We start from the raw sequence: 25,709 nt of genomic DNA on the forward strand, positions 1-25,709 counted from the left end.
GTAGACACCATTATTAGCAAGCCAGACCCTGGCTCATAGTTACATGCTGATTCAGAGATCAGAGTGAAATGATGTGCACATTTGTGCACAGTCCTGCAGTGGTTTGAATCAGGGACAAATGACTCAAAGCTAGCATGAGCACCGATGGAGTGTTATCGTGTGTGTTCATAGTGTGCGTACGTGCGTGCGTGCATGCATGTGTTTTAGAGGATCAAATGTCCTCACAAGGTTAGAGAGTCGAGGAAAATCCACCAAAGTCGAAGGCTTTGATGATCTGTATTTGATGTATTTTTAAGTGTTAGATTTAAATTATGGAAGATTGAAGTTTAAAGACTAAACAAAGCTAACCCTCGACAAAAGAAGACTGAGACTACAATTTAAAGAAAAACATAGCTGGCAAATCAACAAATACTCAAAACAACACAGCCGGTTTCCTCCCGTTGTTTGTTTTCCTTGAGGATGAGTGGTTCAACAGAAAGACTGTCCTCATCAGAAAGCAGGCATGCAGTAACTGCATGAAGCAAAGGTGGAATTACTGCGATGTTACAGGGCCACAAAACAACTCACACTACTACTACTCACTCACCTGAAATCTACACAACAGACTGCCAGGCAACCTTTTCTTAAACACACACCCCACATAAGAATGACAGCACCTTGGTCCCATCAGTTTCACTGGGTAGCTTCATCAGCTAAGGGTGACTGCATTGAGATTTCCCATTCAGCTGTCACTGATGCAAAAGCGCTGACAAACAATGTTGTCCTGCTGAAAGGGGCTCCAGGTCAGAAAACTCTAACAGGGATTTATTTTAAATGACCTGTTTTGTCATTTACACTGGAGGACACGAGCAAGAAACGTCCTCAATCAGAACGTCCTCCTGAGGCTAAGCAAAGCCGTCCACACATCCTTCTCACAGCCAGCTCCTCCTGAGGGTTTCCACAGTGATGCAAAGGCAGATGGAATCCCTCCAAAGTGTTCTGGTTCGATCCTTCTCGCCTTCCATTCAGACATACCCAGCATATCCACAGGCAGCTGGAGGCTTCCAGAAGGCAGCCTGCTCACATGTTGCTTGGACCTCCCTCAGATTGTTCCTTTGGTCCAAACACACAATGGCTGCTTACATCGATGGTCTCATTCTTTCAGTCATTGCCCAGAGCTCAGGATCATGAGGACAGAAGGGTTAATGGAGAGACTCAGTTTTTTTGGCAGTGAGGACTCTGTTTGTCACTTGATTGAATTTTCGACAAATTGAAATGAAGACGAAGTCGTCACTTCAACAGTTATCTTTGGAAATGGTTGGAAGTAAACCTGGTCAGAATATTCATCATGTTGTGGTAATTTTAGTGCTTGAAAATGAATGTATTCAGTGATGAGAGAAAAGTCTGCGTGTGTCTGCACCGCTAGATAATACCTGCCTGGATTGTTTCACCAGCTGCAGATATCCTGCTTACCCCACAATCCCTTCACTTCAGTTGAGTGTGTGTGTGTGTTTTCTCACGCGTCCCCCCTCCCCCCCCTCCTTGGAATTGGCACCCTGGGCCAGATTATGCAGGAACAGAGCGGCAAAGACTGGCACAGACTTGAAAGAAAAGTCGCACCTTTCACCCGCAGCAAAGAAGCGAAAGCAGCTGTCTGAGTGTTCCTATGCTGTAAAACCATCAGACCAGAGCACAGCCATGCGCTGTGGGTGCGGGTTTAAGAGGAGTGTGTGTGTGTGTGTGTGTGTGTGTGTGTGTGTGTGTGTGTGTGTGTGTGTGTGTGTGGGGGGGGGGGGGGTTTAAAACAAAGGGATTTAGAGGAGGAGGCTTTACTCTTTTTGTGTCTGTCCATCTCTGGAGGCTGCATCTGAAGAGGGCTGAAGAAAGGAGGTGAAAGGAGAGAGACAAAGGGATTTAGAGGAGATGAGCGCTCTCTGCTCTCTGAGAAGATGTAGACAGAAGAGGCTGTATAGTACAGAAGGCCAAGAGAACACGTATAAATAGGATTTTTAGCCTCCTCATTATCAAAGGGAAATTGTCTCTGATCTTGACATTCCATGCTTTCCTTGAGATCATCATATAATGCACCACGGGACACAACACAGTATACATCGTTTAGACCAGCCGGGGGCCTTTTTGCATATCTTACCTCTTTTTTCAAGAAGGCATTAGACTAGCCAGATTTGCATAGAAGAAACTTGGTTTAAACTGTTTTACCGGCGGATTTCATGTCAACGCTTGTCAATGTTCTTGTTAGAGTCTCCTGCTGCAAGAGGAACACTCACTGCGGTTCACAACAAACATTCTCTTGTGACGTTGACAGCTGAGAAAATGCTTCTGGCTTAAGGAAATAAAGAGAAAATGTAGAAGCTGGATAAGCACCAGCGTCCCTCAAAGTAACGACGAAATACAATGAAGCTAAAACGAAAATGAAACTGACAAGAGAGCTGAAACTATACAGTCAACTAAACAAAATAAAAGTTACACTGCGGTTGCAGCAAATGTTTGGTTGCATGAGCGATTTCCTACCTGAGTTTCTCTAAACATTTCTGTGACAGCATTAGTATGATTATGGACAAAATAATATATCACATGCAAGGATAACGCATCAGTGAACAGAGCAACGCCTGCACATGTCCTAGCATGCATGCGTCTGTGTTTAAACTGCAGGAATTAGAAATCAGACTTGTTTACAGAACCTCATCTTCTGGCATTCTAAGCTTGTGTTATTCTGCTGTAATTTTTTTAATCTCTTTTGACTTTTTGTGCTTATTGCAGTGGCGTTTTGCCCAAAATAGCACAACAATCAAATGATTAAACTTAATGACATCTTCGTCCACTGATTGCATTTGTTGATCAGGTTTTAGTTTGTGTCGATAGCAACCCTTTTTTTTTGTCTGTTCAGCCGTGCAGCCAGGCTTAAGAACCAAACCCAGGAGAAGAAAATCAGATCTGTCCTATTGTATAATATATAAAATAACCCTATTAATAGAACAAGCTTTATTGTATGCAAATGTTTCATCCACAGTTACACTGAGCCTGATTTCAGCATGCACACATGCACAGCAGACTAAAAATTCAAACAGATTTTTACTTTAATCTCTCATAGTCTTATGCATAATACAGTACAATGTAGCAGTCAGTTGTTACAGCAGGGAGGTGCAAATGCTGAGCTCTAGGCAGCTACATCAACTCTTTTTAAACAAATGATGGCCAGTCGACAGGCCATCATGACCTGCTGTGCGCTTAGGGCTTCAGTTGTGAAATATCCTGCTCTATCAATCACTGTTTTTCATTGTAGGGAATGATTTTAGTTTGGGCCGACAGGTGGGATGTCTGTCACCTGCACTGGCTCCTGAGTTAAAGAAGTCAGTCAGTTTTTCCTGTTTTAGAGAGGTGTTGATTCAATATGACCATTCTGGATGCTGTAAGTGCTGCTGTTGAACTGTCACTGTTGAACTGAGGCTGAGCAATAAAGCAAAGGCTGCACCATAGTTATCTATGAGAGGACCCGTTATGTCAACTTTAAATCCAGCATAAGTTGTTTTGTGTTGAGCAGCACACAAACAATCCATTAGCGACCTCATGTTTTCACCAGCCTGCTTTGAAATGAACTGACACCACACTTCATGACTTCTGGGTAATGAAGCCTTCAAAGTTCAAACAAATTCTTTCTCGCTGCCATTCGAGGGAACCAATCTGTGAGCTTCCCAGATTCCGGTTTAGAAAGACCGAGAGTACAGTTGCTGTGTGATAAGTGAAATCCTCTATTTCACTTTTTTCCCCCTTCACCTCATTTTGCTTCTTTCTCTTACTCTGATGTTTTGCTCCCTGGGGGGTAAAACACACCATGCACAGAGAAAAAGGGTAAAGTGCTCATGAAAGGAGAGCGAAACTTTGATGGCTCTGAGGGAAAGTCACAGCAGTTTGTCATTATCTTGTCTGTGTTGCTGTAATTATACCCCCACTTTTCTCTTTGAGATATACTGACACACACATATGCACACACAGAGGCACACTGGTAGTACAGCATGCACACATGCATGCAAATGCACAAATTATGTGGTCTTCAGATGTACAGCAGCACAAGTTGACACACGTTGCACATATGCAAATAGCAAACACAGTGTGCAACTGCAACGTGAGTGACTCTTTTACTGTCCTGCTTTTCACATCACCGCTTGAGCGTAATGGCTCCGAATGAAAGAGTGTGAATGTTTGTGACAGGTTTTGTGGCGCAGTCACAGGCAGGGTAAGTTTTCCCTGGGAAGCAGGCAGGTAACTGAGCTCAGGTTGCAGGCTTAATGTTACCGTGGGACAGGGAGAGTCAGGCTTACCCAGGTGTCAGGTATCTTTACCCTGAAGTGACCACAGCAGAGTTCATTGGCCTCAGTTTACTCTGTTTTTACATGATGTATGAGTACACTTGTTCATAGCTCAGCATCAGCAGTCAGCTGCTCAAAGCATTCGTAGCAATTTCTTTTTATCAAAGTGACAATGTGGAGCATTTTTCCAGTTGCACAGCTGTGAGAGGGATGTTTTTAAAAATGCTTTCACGGGCAGGTGGGGCATTCAAGGACACACCAGAATCACAGACCTGGCATTTGGCTGAGGAATAGCAATCCACTCAAAGGCTACTCTGTCAGAAAATCTGATCTAAGGTAAAAAAAAAGAATCAAATGCTCCATGTCATGGACAGGATCATTTCAAGAGGAGTGCTCACAAATGCCTCATTGCTAAGCGATAACTTAACATCTAAGCTAGAGGTTTCTGCAAATGGATTTTCAAAGTGTACAGACATGCTAAATTATGCCGAATTCCTGCGCCAGTATGGTCCTTGTGTGTCTGAGATTAAGAGGCTGAATCATCTCCATGATTCTGCAAAACCAAGGATCACGTTTACTGATATTGTTTTAAATGTAGTTCTTTCTATAACCTGTGCATTCAATTCTGGTATAGTTTTGTCAAGTAAACCATGATAGAGTTATGGTGAAGTCGGCTAAATGTAGATGCAGAATATGCAGATAGGGTTAGGGTTGAGTGGTTAGGAAAGATGGAATTTCATCGGGCTGTGTTGAATCCACATCAGCCCCTGGGCTGCCGCTCTGAGCTGTCCTTTGGCCGTTGAATAGCCAAAGAGCATTAGCTTTCCTTTGAGCATTCTTTGTTTTCATCAGTCTTCTCTGAGTCCTCCAACTTTATGGAAGTGCACTTAATCACTGGAGTGCTGCTTTAAGCTGATTTTACTACTCAGAGAGTTGCCACCGGTATAGTTCTTTCGAAGTGAGACCGAAGCAGTTGATAACCAATATTTAATATTTAGTCCTGTTAATTCTGAATCTTTTCCTTCCTAATCCCTGCATTCAGTGCCTCGTCTCAGAGTTGTATTCCTGTCAGGGTGCAAAAGACCACAATGGGACTCGCCCCAAAGGTGCTGTGAACGGCGATGGTCTGTTAACAGCAGCTTTAGGCGAGGTGAGGCCTCAGGGTTTCACTGCAGCTTTTACAGACAGCCATCCCAAGTGCTTACAATCGAATAATATCTGCACTCCAGTCATGTTTCCAAGGCAACACGGCTCATTTAGATCTGACTATGGCTGGAAGGCATTTAGCAAATGATAACATTATTATTACTAGCATTAATTGCTGCAGAGAATCAATTAAGAATTTAGCAGAAACCCTGCAGCAAATAGCATCGCATTTCAACATGGTGATGGCAGCACCTGCAGCTCCCTCAAACCTCACTGCATATTTGTTTCAACGCGTTGTTTTTTCCTACTATTACTGAAGCACGTATTACTTATGACAGAGATACACTGATCAACATCAGGAAAGGATTAAGTGCAGCGGACCTTGAGACGATCACTGCCAACGGCATCTTCCAACCACCCAGCCAGACCAGCTGGACCCAACTGGGTGGTATTTTTATTGTAGCTGGTAGATTTTAATGAAACAGACCTCAGAACTGTTTCACCTAAATTTTGCTGGCATGTCCACACCCTGGACCATGTTTACACGAACATTCCTGGCAGCTACAAAGCCCCACCGGCCGCATTTTGGTCAATCAGACCATGTTTCCCTGCCTCTCCTGCCAACTTACTCCCAGCTGATAAAAAGGGACAAACCATAAAATGAAACAGCTGAAGTGCGAGCAGATGAAGCTACAGCAGCTCTATGGGACACTTTTGAATCAACAGGCAGATGCTCAACCAATGCCACCGCCCAGGAGAACCACATCAATCTTGAGGAAGACACATCATCAGTGACATCAGCATACATCATGAAATGTGTCCATGATGTGGCAATCACGAAGAGGACCAGATCATTGCCAACCAGAAAGTCTAGATGAACAGAGAGGTGGAAACTGCTGGACCTGGTGACATCCCTGGCTGCGCACTAAAAACCTGTTCCAGTCAGATAGGCTTCAAGACAGCCACCATCATACCTGTACCGGAAACATCTGCAGTATCTAGTCTAAATGAGTATCGCCATGTGTGCTTTAAGTAACTGGTTCTTCAGTGCATCGAAGACAAAATCCCATCCAGTCTGGATCGTCACTGCGTTCAGAACCAACAGATCCACAGAGGACGCCTTCTGGAAATAACAACACCTACATCACAATGCTGTCGGTTGAGTTCAGCTCAGCATTCGACACGATGTGTGCGATTAGTCAATTATTCAGTGCTACCCTTGCTACTCTGCACCAGAAATACTAGTCGGTTGAACCTATTATTATTTTATACGTGTAGACATTTAAATTGGAGGATAATGTGCAATGGTCATAATGCAGAGTGCAAAGTGCCACTTGTTTTAATGCCAAATCAAAAATGGTTTCTTGAAGGACTCATAATTCTTTTCACCTTATAGGTAAAATTGTGCTCAATTTTGACTGTTTTCTGAGTGTTTTCTTACTTTTAGATTAGTCGATTAGTCTAAGTTTAAACTTCCATTTAAACACATCAGGGAGTTCTCAGGCCCCTCCTGTCCATCCTGTACATCCAGCATGGAGAGATGTGAAGTTTGCAAATGACAATGCCACCTTCATCATCCAGATTACAAATAACAATGAGAATTCATGTTTGGAGGAAGTCAAACCATCTTTAGAGTGGTGCACAGAGAACAACCTGCTGATCAACATCTATAAAACCAAGGAGTTGACCGTTGATTTTAGAAAAAAAGAGGCAAAGACACACGCCTGTCTGAATCAGTGGAACTGAAGTGGAGCAGGTGAACAATTTTCCTGGGAAATCAGCATTACAGAGAACCTGTCATCACACATCTCTACCATTGTGTAGAGAGCTCAGAAACAGCTGTAAGAAAACAGGATTCCTGCTCCAGGTTCTTGTTAACTTTTGCAGAGGAGCCATAGAAAGCGTCCTGACTGGAAACTTTACAAACTGGCATGGGATATGGACAGGAAGGCTCTGCAGCAGGGGAATAAAACTGCCCAGAACATCACTGATACCCACCCACATAGCATCAGTGATATGAGTGAGGTGAGGAGCCTGCACAGAGCCCAAAGGACACTAAAAGACAATACCCACCCACAGCGGCCAACCACAGCCTGTTCTCCCTGCTGCCGTCTGGCAAGCAGCATCTTCTTTCCTCAGGCTGTGAGACTCAATTCAACCCCCACACTCCATAGATAAAAGTTTATTTTTATCACTTATTATTTATTCATCCATTTATATAATTTGTGTCTGGTGAGTCGCGAAAGAAACTACAACTTGCATTTCATTGACCAACCTTGTGCTGTACAATGACATGAACCTTGCACCTTGTATTGTATGTGTGTCTGTGTGTGTTAGTGTGTGCGTGTTCATTTGGTCTCGTTGGCCCCAGCAGTGAAGCCCACTGCTCTTAGCGCCCGGCATACACACTGTGTCCATTCACTGCCTCTCTGCAGTGCCCTTACATAACAGACATCAGCACAAAAATCATGAATCAGTAGATTCACAGCTTTTAAGTTTTCTTGTTTACTGCATTTCGAAAAAGTTGTCAGGATGTCTTAGATGTTAGAAAAGCTGGCTCGTGGGTACGAGGTAGCTGGTTTCAACCCCAGCAGCCTGTGTGCCAGATATGTGTAAATCCAAATGAAATGAATTAGGTAGTTGCGACATAAAGTTAAGATATGACTTAAAATGTGGACCTTCCCCAGAGCAGGTGGAAGTCATTAACCGAACACTGAAATTGATTATTGAAAAGGGATATGAGATCTAATTTGCAATGAAATGACATTAATGATAGACAAAGTTAACTTTTATCACCACTTGCTGGCAGCCATTCACACCATACATTTTAACTTAGAATTTTTTTATGAAGCCGTCAGCTACTTACCAAAGAAAGAGCCCAAAGAACCAAGTAAAGAAATTAAAAGGGAAGAATTGTCTGTTGTAGTGGCTGTTTGGACTATACGGAGGCTGAACATTGATTTCTACGATGCATTCACTTGAAATGGGAATTGCCCTGCTTGATTGCCTCTAACAGAAACATCGACCTGTTAAAGACAAATTCTGGTACCTGGGGTATTTTCCATAAATGTGGCCATTGTGACTCCATGGATCGTGCAAACGAGGACTCATTGCATTGGGTAAAGCTGCACTGCATTTTTACATAAATTATTTCAAAGGTGTCTCTGAGTCTGACTGACTGAGGACACAGAGAGCAGCCACCTTTAGTAGCCATTTTAGCTAACTGCATAGGGATCTACATCCAGGCAGACTTGCTGGTCTTTCTCTCTCAGCCGATGTTAACATTGTGATTTCAGATCATAGTAGGTTAAGGAAAATGTACGACCTGATACTCCTGTTTATTGCTGCTGGGTCACAGATATTATAATCCATCATGTAAAATAGGTTTTTATACGTGGTAATGGCTTTTTTTTTTTTTTTTTTTTTTTTTTTTTTACTGTATGGAGAGCTGATCCAGGCCCAGCCGGCCTTGCTCTTGTCTTCCAGTTGATGTAGAGGAGGTCAAACAGTCTCTATCATATTATTTGAATGCTGCATTAGATGAAGGTTGTGTTTTCTTTCTTTAGAAAGGTTGAGGACTCTATTAATATAATAAGCCTTTTTATCTAAACATTTAACACTTTCCCCAGTATTTCCTTTGCTTTCCAGTGAGTTGCCTTAGATGAATACATTTCCCCCCGGCCTGCTCAGCAGACGTCTGTGGTTGTGCTGAGCTTTTTCCAGGTACGAACACGTGGAGCTGCATGAATATGAATCAGTCCATTCCAGAAAAAGAGCATGTGTTCTCAGCCGTTTCCCTGGATAAAGAAAGGTAAAGAAACATTTCCTCTGGTCTTTTCCGTGTCGCAGCGGGTGCAGGTGGTTAGCAGCTGGCATGTCACGGCGAGGGCCGGAGCCCCGATCGACTTCTCATAAATGACATTATGGAAAGTTAATGTGACGCCGGCCTCAGCGGAAAGGATGAATCCTCCTCATAAACTGTCAGCATTGTTAAGGTTTTATAGAGGGGCCTTGCCTTGTTGCCTTTTACAGAGGCTCAGGTGAAGCATTACACACTTGACAGCCAGGTGTGTGTGTGTGTGTGTGTGTGTGTGTGTGTGTGTGTGTGTGTGTGTGTGTGTGTGTGTGTGTGTGTGTGTGTGTTGTACAGTTGTGGTACACTGGCAGCTTTATTCCTGCTCTATGAATGCCAGTCTGTAAGCAGAGAGGGTCAGAGAGACAGACTGCCTTTAGTGCTCGATGTGTGTGTGTGTGTGTGTGTGTGTGTGTGTGTGTGTGTGTGTGTGTGTGTGTGTGTGTGTGTGTGTGTGTGTGTCTGTGCCCATGTATTACTTCTGGGGACAAAATGCAAGTCGCCATAATGGTTTTAGGTTGAAGACTTGGGTTAAGGTTAGAGGAAGGTTAAGGTTAGTGATGGCTTTGGGCTAAGTCTCCAGGAAATTAATGTAAGTCTATGTAATGTCCCTAAAAGTGATGAAAACCTAATGCCTGAGTGTGTGTCTGTGAGTGTGTGTGTGCGTGTGTGTGTGTGTGTGTGTGTGTGTGTGTGTGTGTGTGTGTGTGTGAGAGAGAGAGAGAGAGAAGAGAGGGACTTTGATGAATGCTATTGATCTTTGTTTAGATGACTTCACAGCTAGCAAGAGGAGAGAAGCTGATGCACCGTCAGAGGACGAGGTGTGCAGATGGATCAGGTCTTAGGAAGCTAAATGGAGTAGTCGTTTGGCAGGAAAAAGCATGCCTCCAACTTTACCAACATCAGACTTAAGTGAGGAGATTTTTTCTGTAGCACTTTGCTTTCACCTCATTCACTCTGGATGTCAGGGGCATGAATTCCCCAATTCTCCCAGTCAATTTTTTTTTCTTGTTTTTGCTATGTGGCCTGTTTCCAGGCACTTTTCAAATCTTCCAGAGTCACAAGAGTGTAAATACCCGAGACGCAGCACCAGAAAATAAACAGGACTGCACAATTAATTGAGGAAATATCTAAACGGCAGTATTGACTACTGCAGTGTTTAAATAGCCTCTTTTTTTTTTCAGTTCTGAGAGGAAAAGATGTTTCAGGCATCTTGCCTAAACAAAGTGCTCTGACGCTCTGCAGAATCCCTCAGCTACAAATCACGATGCATTAGCATCTCATTTTCTCCCCAGCAGTATTTAAAACACATTTCTCAAGTTCTGAGGAGTAAATGATCAACAGAAAGCTGTTTCCATATGTATGCTAATTCAGAGTGTGAATGTAACACTCTGAATGTATATCTCGAGATGATTTTCAGTCACTATCTCGGAGCCCTAATTCTTAGTTTATAATACTTTCAACACATTTAATATCTTATTTCACTATGGGCAGACTAAACTGTTAAAGGGCGCGGGGCAAATATTTGCCGTCGGACCCCTACTGACCCCCTATGCCCCCCTTGCCCCTCTTTGCAGAGCCTACGCATTAAACAGAGATTCTTCTTCTTTCTTTCTTCACATCCAGTGTTTTTCACCAAAATATGGTGCATGCTGTGTGTATCACTGAAGCCTAATATATGCACTGAAATCATTTCAGAAAACATTTGTAGCTACTACTTTAACTACCCAGTAGCTTTAGGCTAGAGTTGCTGTTTCAAAATCATGTAAGGAGCAAGCTATTTTTTCCATCAAGTAATGGAACATCGCTATATCTATTTTCTCTTGGAAAAAAAAAAAAGGAAAAAAAAGACTAGCATTCGGACTGAAAACAGCCCTGCGTTAAAACAACGTTAAAACAATGCAGGGGGCTGTGTGGGTGCTAGTCCCTTCAGGCAACAGTGAACATAAAATTTGATACAGTCTAGCTTTTCAAAGCAAAATTTTATTTAACTTAATGTTTAGTTGCGATGATTGCAAGTAAATTGATGATTGCAAGGCATCCATGTTTTAAAGTAATCCACCAGGGAAGTGTGCTTGCATGTGTGATTGTTCAGTGCAGCACCTTGCTGGATAACATTGAGTTGCAGCAATAGGTTGAGCCACAATATTGGGTTCTGCTTATAAAACAATTGTCCTGTAGCACTACTACAGTGCAAATAGCGTCTTCCTGTGAATCACTTGGCCTGCACTATTAATTAACACCAAAAAATACAGTCTAAATAGCAGGTCATACATTACAGCACTATTATTTGCCCTGAAACACAGAAACTAACCAGTGCTCGCGTGCTGTAATATTCCTGGAATCATCATAGGCCCTTGGGGGTGCAGGGGGCAGGGGTAGTTGCTCACTTTGTCCATTCCTTCCTTAATCTCCCAGCTTCCTTCCTCTGTCTTCCTCTCTTTGCAACCATCAGCAGATTAGGACGAAGCTATTCATTACCGCCATTGCGTCTTCAACACTCCATGCTGATTCTCAGATCATTTTTCAGACCCATAACAACTTTCAGTGAGAATAATACGGCCGTGTCGAGGAAATGAGGACTTGAAATATGGAAACACAATCTCCGTGTTCCCTTGTCATCAGTTTCTGACACATTTTAACAACAAATGTGCAGTGACGAGAGAAGAGCGCCGTCGTGAATGAACAATGGGCTAGTCTTGAACCGCTCCCGACGTCTGAAGATAAGAAAATAGAGATTTTTCTATTTGCACGTACAGCCCTGATAATGACTTTTATGGGGAGATTGAATGTAAGCGTATGGATTTTCGGTTCCTCTCCTCTTCTTTGCATTGTCTCCCAGTTTGGATGGACCTTTTTGCCACAGAGACTGGATGCAGGAGCAAAAAGAGAGTGAAAAATCTCTCTCACACACAAACACACACACACACCCTCTCATTTAAATTAATATATAGCATCTGTATGCTGTCACACTAAGTAATTTATCATAGAGAGCAGCTGCACAGGGAAACTGCTGAGCTGAAGGGTAGAGGCCCTTCTGGGACATTGACCAATCGGAAGAGAATGAACTAAATTGACCATATCATGTGAAGCTGCTAACTACTTTTATAGCTGCGGTTTTATGACATTTTCTAGCTCTTATCCGATGCTGACCCACTAGTTCATGGCCACAAGGGATTAGGGAGGTAATGTGCAAGCAAATCGCAGCTAATGGTATCCGCTCTCCCGTGGGAATGGCTTGACATGAGCAGAGGTCAGTGATCTCCATCACGGCTTTCTCTCAGACTGTATCGACGTATCGCCTCTCTCATCTCCTCCTCCACTTTCTTCCTCCTCCTCCTCACCCTTTCATCGAAAAGGCACAAGGGACTTGACTGAGTTGCTTGAAGAAGAGATAAAATGGCAGAAAGTAATCCTGTGGAAAGAAGAAAGATAAGGAGAGGAACCGAGGCGAGAGATGACGAGATCCCTTCCCCTGTCTCTTTTTCCCATGTTAATTACAGCGTTCGTCCTCCTCTGGGATGGAGGGCTGCATGCTTGCTGCAACATTTGTGTGAATTATTGCTTGATGTCTCTGAGAGCATATAAAAAGGAAAGATTTTCTTGAACAAAGAGCTGCTATGTGCTGTGCGCTGTTACGCCTTAGTGTGCTTTGATGATGAACAGGGTGGAGTGGAGAGCACACAAAGAGGGAAGGAGTGGGAGGGGTGCAAAATGAAGCCTTCTTAAACAGAGATGTTCAGAATCCATCATGCCGTGTAAATTCACACTTAAGGGACCATTTGATATGGCAGGGAAAGGTGAACTAGGGTTGAAAAAAGCTGTATCAGAAGTGTCACAGGTCAAAGCACAAGTAGCAACATGGAGATGTGATTTCTGTATTTGCATGAATTCCTTTCAAGAAAAAAACAAACTGTTAAAGTTCTAAGTAAAAACTTAGAGAAACTTATTTTTTCCCATTAACAATGGGGAGATTATCTGCTGCAGGAGCAGGATATTAAATTGTCCACACAAGATATTATCACGACGAAATAAGATATTATGTTTTGGGCACAATCTTGGGTGAAGAAGGTCGAGACTGTGAGTCAAAAAGTTATTTCTTGCAGGAACATTCAGGTGTTGCACAAGCAAGTTATTATCTTGTTGGAAGAAGAGTCATATGTTCTATGAACAAGTTATTTTCTGTGACAGTAAGATTCATATGTTGTGCGCACAAGCTATTAACTTTTGTGAATAAAACATTTTGTTGTGGATGCAGTCTTCTAGGAACAAGTCACACACTGTATCTTGAGTGCACAAACCATCCGGTGGAGGTCAGATCTAAATGTGCACACAAGTTATTATTTTGTGGGATCCATATGTTATACACACAAGTTATTACCCCATGGGAGCATGATCCATGTTGTGCTCAGTTAACATCTTGTGGGAACAAGAGCCATACATTGACCCACGCCCATTTCAAGAGTGGATATAACGGTCTCCAGAAGTGTGGAGTAAAACCAATCCAGCCTGTGAGATCCAGTCACACTTGGGTGTTTTGGATCAGTTTACCAGCTATGGAGTGGCTGGGATCCTGTCATGGCTCTGGCTGGGATCCTCTCCATAGCAAAACCCAAACTAAGTGTAAACTAAGGGGAAACATTGTGAGCATAGCATTGAAATGACCAGTGTCTTTAAAATCCTAATGAGAGTGTTTGTGTGGTGAATGCTGCTTCACCCTATTGATTTCTCAAAGTTATGAACACAGAGAGCATTGACCAAGGGCCTGTATCCCCACATGACTATTCAGTGGAGCTTATTGATATTCATTCAAAAATATCTGTGATTTTAAGGTCATGTGTGTGACTGTTTCCTTCAGGACTGCTTTTGCATGATTCCAAAAAAGTTGGGACGTAGAGTGGAATCATTTGCAAATGATCTGTTTACTGACAACTGTTTTATGAAGCGTTCTTGAGTCCATGTAGTCATATCCTTCATACAATCATGTGTTCACAAAGTGAACCTAGCCCTAACCAATCCTCGCTTGTGATTGACTGAGCCTTTCCAGGATGCCCCTTTCATATCAGATCTTACCTGTTACCAATGAACCTGTTTACCTGTGGAATGTTCCAAACAGGTGTTTTTGGAGTCTCCTGTCTCAACTTGTTTGAAACAAATTGCCGCATCAAATTCAGAATAAGCAGATATTTAGAAAAATCAATCAAGTTGATGAGGTGAAATATTAAATATATCATCTGTACTGTTTTCAGTTGAGTATAAGTCAAAAAGGATTAGAAAATCATCACATTCTGCTTTTTTGGAATCAGGATTGTATGTTGTAATCAGATAAAAAGGTGTAAAAGATTGGAAGATTGGTTTCCTCCCAGGCGCTTTTAGCAAGCTGTGTGCATGATGAATTGCCCACTTGGACACACATGAAAAGCGACTCCAAACAGAAATACATACAAACCTCTGAAGTCAAGCTGTCTTCGTGTGAAGCGTTTGGTGGTGATCCCCGAGTTATTTCAGCGCTTGGTGTCAGCAGCTCTCCCTGCCTCTCAGCCTGGCCAGTGTAGCACTGAAAGGCCACACTTGTTGTGAGTGGGATGGAGCGGTAAAGATGCAGGCCACAGTACAATCACTTTAGATTCCACAAGGAAACCGGGGCACTGCCCTGGAGGGGAATTCAGGCCCAGAGGAAAAATAATCAAGAGGCACAAGAAAACATTCTTTCCCTTCAGATGCGGAACCCTCAGGCTTCTCTCTGCCTCCAACTCTTCTAATTCCTCCCCTGTCTCCTCCTTTCCCTCCTGCCATGGGCCAGTTCATCACAAGCTTCATGGCGAATATGAAATATGCCTCAGATGAATGATTGCTGACTGGATCTGCGCATATTGAACACTCAATATCCGTAATATCCTCCAATATCATTATTTTCCTCTATACCCATGGACTAATCTCTATCATAGTCTGTGGAGTGACTCAGATAGGGGGAAAAGATAGAGTCAATAAAGAGATGAGTATGATAATCAAGGCTGAGATTAATAACTCTCTCACTATCTGTCTGCCTGTCTTCCCGTCTATGGCTCTTCATCCCTCTCTCCCTCTTTCTGCTTTGGTTCAGTTTCATTCATTTCAGAGTGCTTTATTGGCACAGTAAGATTGTCCTTACACTGCCAAGGACATTCTATAGTAACACATATGAAAAAAGATGAAAAGACAACAAAGATATAACAGAGATAGGAAGATTTTTTTTTTTTCACAAAGCTCTGAAAAATAATGTGTTCATCTACAACAACCAGGCTAGGAATAGATACACCTGGAAAAGTGTGACTGTAGAGAACTTTCGCAATATATTTACTGTGAAATCAAATAATATATGGCTTTATATATAAATATATATATATTATTTTAAGTGATACAACAATACAATACATACAATATAATGGCATTACATTCCAAATATAACTTATTATCCATCCATCCATTTTCTATACCGCCTATCCCTTTCGGGGTTGCGGGGGGGCTGGAGCCTATCCCAGCTGTCAACGGACGAGAGGCGGCGTACACCCTGGACCGGTCGCCGGTCGATCGCAGGGCAACACACAAGACAAACAACCATTCACACTCACGCTCACACCCAGGGGCAATTTTAGAGTCACCAATCAACCTAATGAGCATGTTTTTGGTCTGTGGGAGGAAGCCGAAGTGCCCGGACCACGCATGCACGGGAAGAACATGCAAACTTCACACAGAAATTTAAGTAATTGTTAACTGGCAATAACTTCTACTGTCCAGGTATCATAAAATGTATCGCCATGATATATATATATATATATACCGCACACTGCGTATTTGTTCTGGTTCACTGACGCAATGTTTTGTGCAAAACAATGTTTTTTTTCTCTTTCTTGCCCGAACTTAGATTGCTGTGACACACAAACCAATAGCCCCTTTCCAGATTGATTTGCTTCCTACCCAACAAGCAGATTTGCAACACATCACCACACAACTGAACATAAAAGCGGATCAAAGTTGATTTTCGTTGTCTCATAGGACATGAACCGTGGTCACCTGGGTGAAAGTCCTGTTTGTTTGACCCATCCATCCACCCCACCTTCCTTTCTTGCTCTTTATACTACCTCATCTGTCTGGCTCCTATGTTCCTGTCATAATTATTACCGCCCCTACTGGTCGCTGTCTTAAAGTAAGCATAAATATGGGTCATAATAACCTGCTTGCAAAGTCGTCCAATAAGGATGCTTTCTCTAGTGAGGGTGTGCATTCATTTGACTACCAAAGTAGGTAACTTTGATGTCACAACTAGTATTGATGAAACAATAAGTCTGTTAGGCACAATGCACCGGATGATTTGAACTTCAGATGTTACAAATCACAGTCTCCAGAGCTTCATATCCAGACAGTTACCTCCTGAAAGCCCTTTGTTTAAGTTTCACAGCGATTTCTCTTTCTCGCTCCATATCCCTCCTTCTCTGTCTCTCCAGCCGGAGTTGTCTGGAGCAGCCGTCCTGCACCAGGCCAGGAGGGATCAGGTAGTGGATTCCTGTCGAGTCTACAGTGCATCCAGCCGGAAGCGCAGAGTCCTGACACCCGGAGACCTCAAACACCTCGTGGTGGACGAGGACCATGAGCTCATCTACTGCTATGTCCCCAAGGTGGCCTGTACCAACTGGAAGCGTGTCATGATGGTGCTCACAGGCCGGGGCAAGTACAGGTGAGTCTTGTACATGTGTTGTATGATATACGACAGAATCCTGCATGTTGCCCTCACTACACTGGAATTTTGTGATAATCAGTGTTAACTTTGTCAGCTGTTTTTTAATTTGGTCTTAGTCTGAGTCATGTCTAAAAATGTCTTTGATAGTTTTAATTATTTTTAGTCAACCTCATTGTGTTTTTTGTGTGTGTGTTTTTGTTTTAGTTGACTAATAGACTGGGCATGTTACTCTTATATTAATAAAAGAAAAGAGTTACTATTTCAATCTAGTTTTAGTCAGTGAAAATGGTGACATTTTAGTCTTTTACAGTCTCACTATGTTGAAGAGCATTTTTATGTCATCAAATTCATGCCAAAGTATATGAGTTAGTAAGTTAGTCGCAGGTGTTAGGTGCATATTAATCCATTGTTGTGACTGCAAAGCTATGGCTTTTAGCTAATTAGCTTGCCAGTTTTAGACTGATTCTCCTGCTGCTCTAAATAAACTTGCTATCTAGCTGAAACTTCAGCATTTCCCATACAGTGTCATGTTGATGCTTGCTTTTACTGACACACATGCTCCCATTCTTACACACACACTCACACTGTCCTGCTCAGTGTGCACTGACATTGTATTCCTACACACAGCAGCATGCACAGCAATATAATATTTAATCTCTTATTTGTCAGCAAAAATAGATTGCTAAGAGAGATTTTGGTAAGGTAAAGTTTTTATTTTCTAAACTGCATTTTAGTCTCATCTTTCTTCATCAGCAGTATTGCATGCTGATATAGTCACAGTTTGTTTAATGATGTTGGTACCGTGCCATCATTGTCACCTCTCAATCAGGGAAATTTCATAAACGAAAATTAACATTAGTGATAATCCAAGGATATGAAGGCATAATGTTTATTTTGCCATTGTTCCTCAATGTCCTTGTGCCTCTCTTCCATAGTGACCCAATGGAAATCCCTTCCAATGAAGCCCACATTCCCTCCAACCTGAAGACACTGAACCAGTACAGTATTGCTGAGATCAACCACCGCCTCAAGAACTACCTCAAGTTCCTCTTTGTTCGTGAGCCCTTTGAGAGGCTGGTGTCTGCATACCGGAACAAGTTCACCCTCAAGTACAATTCATCCTTCCACAAGCGATTCGGCACTCGCATCATCCGACGCTACCGCAAGAATGCCACACAGGACGCCCTGCTCAACGGGGCTGATGTCAAATTTAAAGAATTTGCTGAGTACCTGGTGGACCCAGCCACACAGCGTGATGGTCCACTCAACGAGCACTGGCAGACCGTCTACCAGCTTTGTCACCCATGTCACATCCACTACGATCTGGTGGGCAAGTATGAAACGTTGGAAGACGACGCAAACTACGTGTTGCGGCTGGTGGGTGTTGGCGATTCCTTGCGCTTCCCAAGCTACGCCAAGTCAACTCGCACCACAGATGCCATGACAGCCCAGTTCTTCAGCAATATCAGCACTCAGCAGCAGATCCAGCTCTACCAGCTTTACAAGTTGGACTTCCTCATGTTCAACTACTCCACACCCAGCTACCTCCGGCTGGACTAACGGAGGACAGAGCCGGGACTCTGGTGATGGCTGCCTTGTTCAGGTAGAGGCAACAAAAAGAGTGAAGGGCAGAATTATTTCGGAAGCAAACTTGATTTAAAAAACTGTTGCTGTATGCAGGTGTGGGGTCTGAATTAGACATAAACAGATGCTGACGGAAAGAAAGGTAATGCGCACTTGTCTGGGCATAAGGGGGAGGATGTCCAGTCAACTCTGGGTGATACAGAGAGCGCCGATTGGATTAAAATGTGGACTCAATGAAAACGCATGCAAAGACTAAATGTGTGGGTGAAGCAGGTCTTCAAGGTGTTTTAAAAGGGGAAATTATCCTCAAAGGACGGACTTGAAGAGGGATTCTCCTGATGATGTTCCCTACATGTTTAAACTGCTGACAAATTAGGCTGCTTCAGATTCTTCAAAGCATACAGCGGCCTCGCACGCGCCCTGACCCCAATGCATTGTGGGAGCTAAGCTTATCTCCCCCTCCCCCTGATCAACAGAGAAACTCCGTCAAATTGTAAAACACAATTCATGTCCTTTGACCTATCACCCTGGCCCTCATTAGATTTCTACATTTCAGAGGGAAACTGGCTCATCACCATCTCAAGGATGTCCTGTAATTGAAGGCTATAAGACCTCTACAACTGCTACTGTGGCGATGTGGTCTTTGGCCAACAGCTATACCAACACGAGTTGCCACTGGTCTCTGTCATTATCATGTTGGCAGAAGGGACCTCTTGTGGAACAACCTGAGGAACCCCATGAAAATGGAGACTCCTGTTACAGCAGTTAAGTGTGGAAGTCCTTAATAAAACATTGCCTGTAACACCAAGCATCCTTAACACTTTGAGCCAAAGGACATGGTTAGAAAGGTACAGGATGCTCTCATGTGAGCAGGCGCAACCAGCTGTGAGAGACGAGTCTGCACAGAAAGTCTGAGCTGAAAGAAAAGAAACAGTCTGTGTGGTTGTGAAAGGGTTAAAGGCACTGGATCTCATAACCCCGCCCGCCCAGGGGCTCAGCGGACTCACCCCGGGCACAAAGCCCAGACTCCGACGACCAAACGCGTTTCAGTAAATTAAGATTATCCTTTGTCTTCTTGCTTATTTTTGTTTTTATTGTCTTATGAAGCATTGCTGCGAGCAGCAATAACAAAAGATTATTTAATTTGCTTTGTCGATTAAAGAGAGACAGATTTCATTTTTTTTCCTGGGCTGATGAACATTTTAGGAAGTTTTTCAAGTTGAACTGTTATTAAGAGTTTTGTTCTGTCATGTTGATTTCTTCTTCACAACTTGCCTCCGATACATTATTAATGCATCACAGTATTTTCATTCTGAACGGTACATTTCAGCCCATGGTTTTGTCCCTCTGTCTCTGAGATCATCAGAGATCTACGGGTTATTTTCTAATTCCCGTTGTCAAACATTTGGTGCCAAAATGGCTGTGAGAGCATCAGAGATCCACACTCAGTGTTCAGTGCACATCATTGCTACCCCCCCCCCCCCTTCCCAACCAGAACATGAGAACTCGCTGCTGTTTTCAGTGTACATATCAACAATCTACTGCCCACATGACAGAATCAGGCACTGTATCTCATACTGTAATGTGATTAACGTTAGCGATGTTATGCAATGTCAAGGTTAATAACTGCACTCTCCATCATGCTGTGAATTGGATTACAGGCGGTTGTGTAAGCATTATACAGGAGGGAGAGAGATGGAGAGAGACAGTCATTTTGTTTTTTACACCTCTTTGTAAATTCTAAACCACTCCGGTTTTAAAGTGAAAGGCATCTTTTTGCAAAAGCTCCACCTCTCTGCTGATTGAAATGAAAATAATGATTTTCTCATACACTTCCATTTTGACCCCAACCTTTTGGAAGTGCATTAATTAACTGGTGTTTCACCTTTAATGAGTAGGATTTGTCATTGCAGACTGTGAACACAACATTCAAAGCTGGCCCCCCCTCCCCAGCCCAATGACATCAGGAGTGCATGCTACTTGACCGTGATCTGGCACCACATATCGCTCAGCAGAACAGCTGGTCACTACATTTTTATAGAGTCCTGCTTTCATGCCCTGTTCATTGTTATTGACTGGGAGCTGCACACCCACTGCCCAAAGGTCTTTGTCCAGAAACACAGCAAAATAGGTAACTACAGGCAGAGGGCAGGGTCTCTGCAGAGGAATTCACCGCCGCAGACACGGGCATAAGTCATAATTGAGGATTAGGAAAATCCCACTCATTCTGCAAAGTCATTTTACAAACACAAAGCTTTGAAATCCAGGAGATGCTTCTAATGGAAACCTTATTTGCCTGATAGCTCATACTACAATTTGAGGTCCACTTCACTACAAAGTAAAGTTCCATGTCATTAAAGTGAATCTGGCAACTGAAATCATCATTAATTGATAGGTATGGTGACCAAATCTTAGATTATAAATAGATATTTCCTTCAGGACACATTCTGATGGATGTTGTAGCTGCAAACCTCTTTTGAAGTATTATTACTGTACATGTGTGCACATGCCTGTGTGTGTGTGGGTTATAATGAGAGAACAGCAGTATTTTTCTTTTCCTTTTTTACCCCCACACAGGCATCTGGCTCTAATAAAGGAGAAAAGCTACTGGCCTGGCCTGAAGCCCCGGCCGGCGTCCTCCTGCAGAAACAATGGCTGTATTCTCAGCACGGCCTCCTCCTGGGACAGGCGCACTAAAATACACACACACAGTCTGCTTGCACATTAGCACGCGTGCTGATGTTGATGCCACGCAGCATCTTACTCAGCAGTTGCACGCAGAGGCACAGGCGGGCAGCACCTCTCCACTTTAACGCACTGACTGAGCCTTGGCTTAAACTGCTCATTTAACCCTCAGAACGGAAGACGAACGATACACAAAGGACCTCTTAGCCTGCAAACAAGCCATTACAGAGGCCTCTCTTCTTCTCACTCTATTTTCTGCTCTCCGCCTCACTCCAAATGTGGCCTCCTGTATAAAAAATACAAAAGCAAGTCAGTGTCAATGATCCCTACCGTCCCTGCAGGGAAAGGGCAGCCTGCTTAAGCAAACAGAATTCCCCCCCGGGGAGCCAAGTGAGCACAGAGAGGCCCCAGCTGATTTTCTGCTTTGGACAAAAACAAACAACCCGCATTTTGAGCACTTTTGTCCCTATTTTTAACTCCCCAGTCTGCGTAAATTCAGGCCTGTTCACTGCCTTCTACTTTAGGAGTGTTTATATTCAACTCAAGCCAACAGGTATATTTATGTTGTTTTTGAACGATGTCTATTGTTAGACTGAATTACATACTTGCTGTTTTGCTGAGGTTTTTCTCTCAAAGAGGAGTGGATGATGTGATTTTCACATATATCTTTATTTCGTTATTTATGCAGAGATTAACACGTTTTTATAGAGGTTATAGTAAAGTGTAGTGTCGGAGCAGGTTAATATATTACCTATTAAAGGAACAGTTGGACAATTTGAGCAATACGCTTATTTGCCACCTGACAAATTTGGTGAGGAGATTAATTCCACTTTCATATCTATTATGTATGGAGTTACAAACTGACACTTGTTAGCTTAGCTTAGCATGAAAATTGGAACAAGGTAGAAACAACTAGCCTGGCTCTGACCAATGGATGAACAAGATTAATGCACTAATTCCAATGATTAATTCCAATGGGTGTTGCGTTTGGCTGAAAAGCAGCAGCCGGAGATGATTGTGGCCTAGACAATGCTGGTGATTCCACCAGAGGCCAGATCAAGCTGCACAGAGCAGATGAGTGAGTCAAACACAGACTCCTGTAGGGAGCATAGATTTCTATACGTCTCATTGCATTCAATCAATAAAAATATTGAGATACATCCCCTGTTTCCAGTTTTTTGCCAAGCTAAGCTAACTGACTGCTAGCTGTAGATTCATATTTAATAGATAGAGGTGTGCGGTGTCCTTCATCCTCTCAGCAAGAAATTAAAGGCAGTAAGTGTTTTCCTAAATTGTCAATCTATTCCTTTAAAGGGCAGAAGATATCTTGGCATATATGTGAAAAAGGTTTCTGTAGTTTTGGGGATTTATTTTGGTTCCTTTTTGGTCCCAAAAACATAATGTTAGAAAATTTATTTCACCAAAACTATGAGAATGTGTGGCATCGTGAGCACAGAGGGACAAAGCCAGGAAGCTGTTATCAACCTCTCTCATTCTCTGCCTGCTTCATTTCTCACATATCTACAGTCCCTGTGCAGGCTGTTTTTGTACAATGTAGCCATGATGTCATTCATGCTGCTGTTGTTTTTGAGCTGTCATGTTTGGATGTTGGATCGATTAATTACTCTGGTTGCCTCACACGCACATACATACACACACGCGCATGCACACACACACACACACACACACACACACACACACACACACACACACACACACACACACACACACACTATGTTTGTGTGGTACTCTTGTTTCTCTGTGCCTTTCATTTACAGCAACACAGAGCCACTGAAAACATTGAGAGCGCCTTCTCTCTGCGGTCACCTGGGCCTTCGTCCATGCTGACACATACGCACACACACATACACACACAATAACTATTCATTACAATCCACATCTCCACACTCTCCGCTATTGTATGTTATCAATATAATTACAAACCTATTGGGACCGAGGGTGAAAACATTGTCTGCCTATACTTTACCTTTACACTGCATTCCATATTTGGGTTCAGATTTAGGATTTGCTGGATTACTCTGCAGCAGGACTTTACTAAAATTCATATTTCTAGATGAGCATCAACACATACTTTCCAATAAGAAGCACCCAAATTCAGTTTTAATGTGCAACACTTGCAGTGACACCAGTAAAGATGTGCTTTTAACTTGAAGAGAACTCTATTCACACACACCCCCCCACTACAGTACACACACACACACGCGCTGTTGCACGCACTGACTGCGATGTCACATAGTGAAGCACCTGCAGAGGCTCATGCGACTGCACCAAGACACACAGAGAGCAGAGGACAGCTCCGCAGGCTCTCAGGTCATGGTCACACCAATGTGGACACATTTGATTCTTCTGGAAAAGGGTCTCAAACATGGATTAAACAAGCTTGTGTTGAACTGAAAATGCAGCTTCTTAAAGATTCTTCATTATAATTGTCATGTGATCCATCTTTGAGAATGACACTCCCTTTCTGTCTTTGCACTTTCTCTGAAAACAACAAAGAATGTTTTGTTGTCATGTAAAGAAGCCTGCTTACAATATTTCATTGATTACAACTTGGGCTTTATTTCCCAAATTTGTCCATCATTTGTATCAGTTACGACAGCTCTGTACACACCAAAGCAACTGCTGAGATCTGGGAACGCAGCAACATCACTGCAATGTCACTCATAATGTCTCATTCCAGAGAAAAGCGGTGTGTGTGCACAACTATGGCAGGCACTGTAGGTCAAAGTTGAATTGCAGAGGTGGTCTCCAATAGGTTGGACCTTGGGAAAATAGGTCTGTGGGAACATAAGAATGAATTTGTTTTGGGTGTACTGTTTTTTGGTTTTACCTCAGAATAAAGCGGTTTAGATAACCTGTTGGCTTGTTTAGAGCCTGTGTGATTGTCTAACTGCTCTTATCTGCTTGCCCATCACATTTTGCTGAAGCCATTGTGTTCCTAGGTCTCAGCAATTACTGTGGGGAGTACGGTGTTATCATAACCAATAAAAATGATCATATCAAAATACGATCCAAGTTGTAATAAAGTGACATGATCCTCTTACTTTACATGAAAAGTTCATTGTTGTTCCAGAGCAAGTATGAAAAACATGCCGGCAGAACACATTTAGTTTGTTTTCTTTCATAGATTACTGTGGGTGGAAGGCTTATCACATCTTCAGATATGTCCACATTAGCATGGCTGCGTCCTCGGTGGCCTGCCAGGTTTCATGTGTCTCTGTGTTGCCATGACATCTTGTACGTCCTCCTTCAGTGGGCTCATACACCCTCTGATCTTCTGGGTGTTTCCAGCAGCATCACGTCCTGCCAGATGGTGTGGATGTTGGGCTGCAACCTGTACAGTAATGTGTGTGTGTGTGGGACCTTTTGAGGAATGAGTCCTAAATCAGCCGTGTCTGTTACTGGATTTATACCATGTCATCAGCATTTTTCACCATGGTGTATCGGAGTGCCTCATGTGCTGTAACTGCAAGTGGAGTGGCTGGATAATGGCTGCGCGAGTGTGTGTAGGTGGTCTTTGTGTGTGTGTGTGTGTGTGTGTGTGTGTGTGTGTGTGTGTGTGTGTGTGTGTGTGTGTGTGTGTGTGTGTGTGTGTGTGTGAACACTCCGTGTCTGCCTGAACGTCTCTGAGGAAGGTGAGACTCTCATTCAAATAGGCGCCACTTATTTATTTATTTATTCTCAGACAACTACCCATACCCCTTCCTCGCTATCACCATGGCAACACACCTAAACTCTCTGTATCTCTCGTTTCCTCCCAGGACAGCCTCTCGCTGTTCTGTTTTACTCTGTTCATTTTCAGGCGCACTCACTGAAATCATGAATAATTGACTGTGTACTGTACACTGAGTGTGGGAGAGTGTTGTCGATCCTACAGCAGCACGACCTGCAGGTCATCTGTCTGATGTTTTCACAATAAAATAACACTGAAACTCCCAGTGCATCCCACTGCTTATTCCTCGCGTGGACATCCAACATGCCAGCTGTACACGACCTCTGACAGAAAAATCACGCAGCACTTGAACACACCATACGGAACATTAATACAGGCTTGAGTTCATCTCACTTTCCATAATTGCATATGTAATTCTGTCAGAATGGAAGACAATGGTGATCGAACTCAAGCGCTCAAAATACATTTTGTAATTAGGTTCACATACTTAAAGTCTTTCCAGCTCTTATTTGTAATCCATTGATTTCACTGGATTTGTTGACAGGCTTGCCTCTCAGCCAGTGATCATCCTGGCTGAAGGATATTATGTCTTTCTGCTATCATCACTTCAACCAATTTAATGCATTATATTGTGGGATTGTTATCAGGAAGTGGCATACATGTTAGCAGGAAGTAGCATACATGTTAGCAGGAAGTAGCATACATGACCATCAGCTTTCACATTTG

The 25,709-nt window shown here is 42.9% G+C and overlaps 1 protein-coding gene across 2 annotated transcripts in view; it reads left to right on the plus strand.

The window, feature by feature from the left end:
• chst11 (carbohydrate (chondroitin 4) sulfotransferase 11) overlaps positions 1 to 22,247 on the plus strand; it is an 86,339-nt gene extending 64,092 nt beyond the window's left edge. For both annotated transcript variants that reach the window (XM_070991945.1, XM_070991946.1), the window contains exons 3-4: positions 16,788 to 17,017; positions 17,956 to 22,247. In XM_070991945.1, the coding sequence (XP_070848046.1) occupies positions 16,788 to 17,017; positions 17,956 to 18,580 (855 nt within the window). In that variant the 3' untranslated portion in view covers positions 18,581 to 22,247. The remainder of the gene's footprint in view (positions 1 to 16,787; positions 17,018 to 17,955) is intronic.
• Positions 22,248 to 25,709: the final 3,462 nt, after the last annotated feature.

Source organism: Chaetodon trifascialis, chromosome 22 (genome assembly GCF_039877785.1).
Source record: "Chaetodon trifascialis isolate fChaTrf1 chromosome 22, fChaTrf1.hap1, whole genome shotgun sequence".
NCBI classification, from domain to species: Eukaryota; Metazoa; Chordata; class Actinopteri; order Chaetodontiformes; family Chaetodontidae; genus Chaetodon; species Chaetodon trifascialis.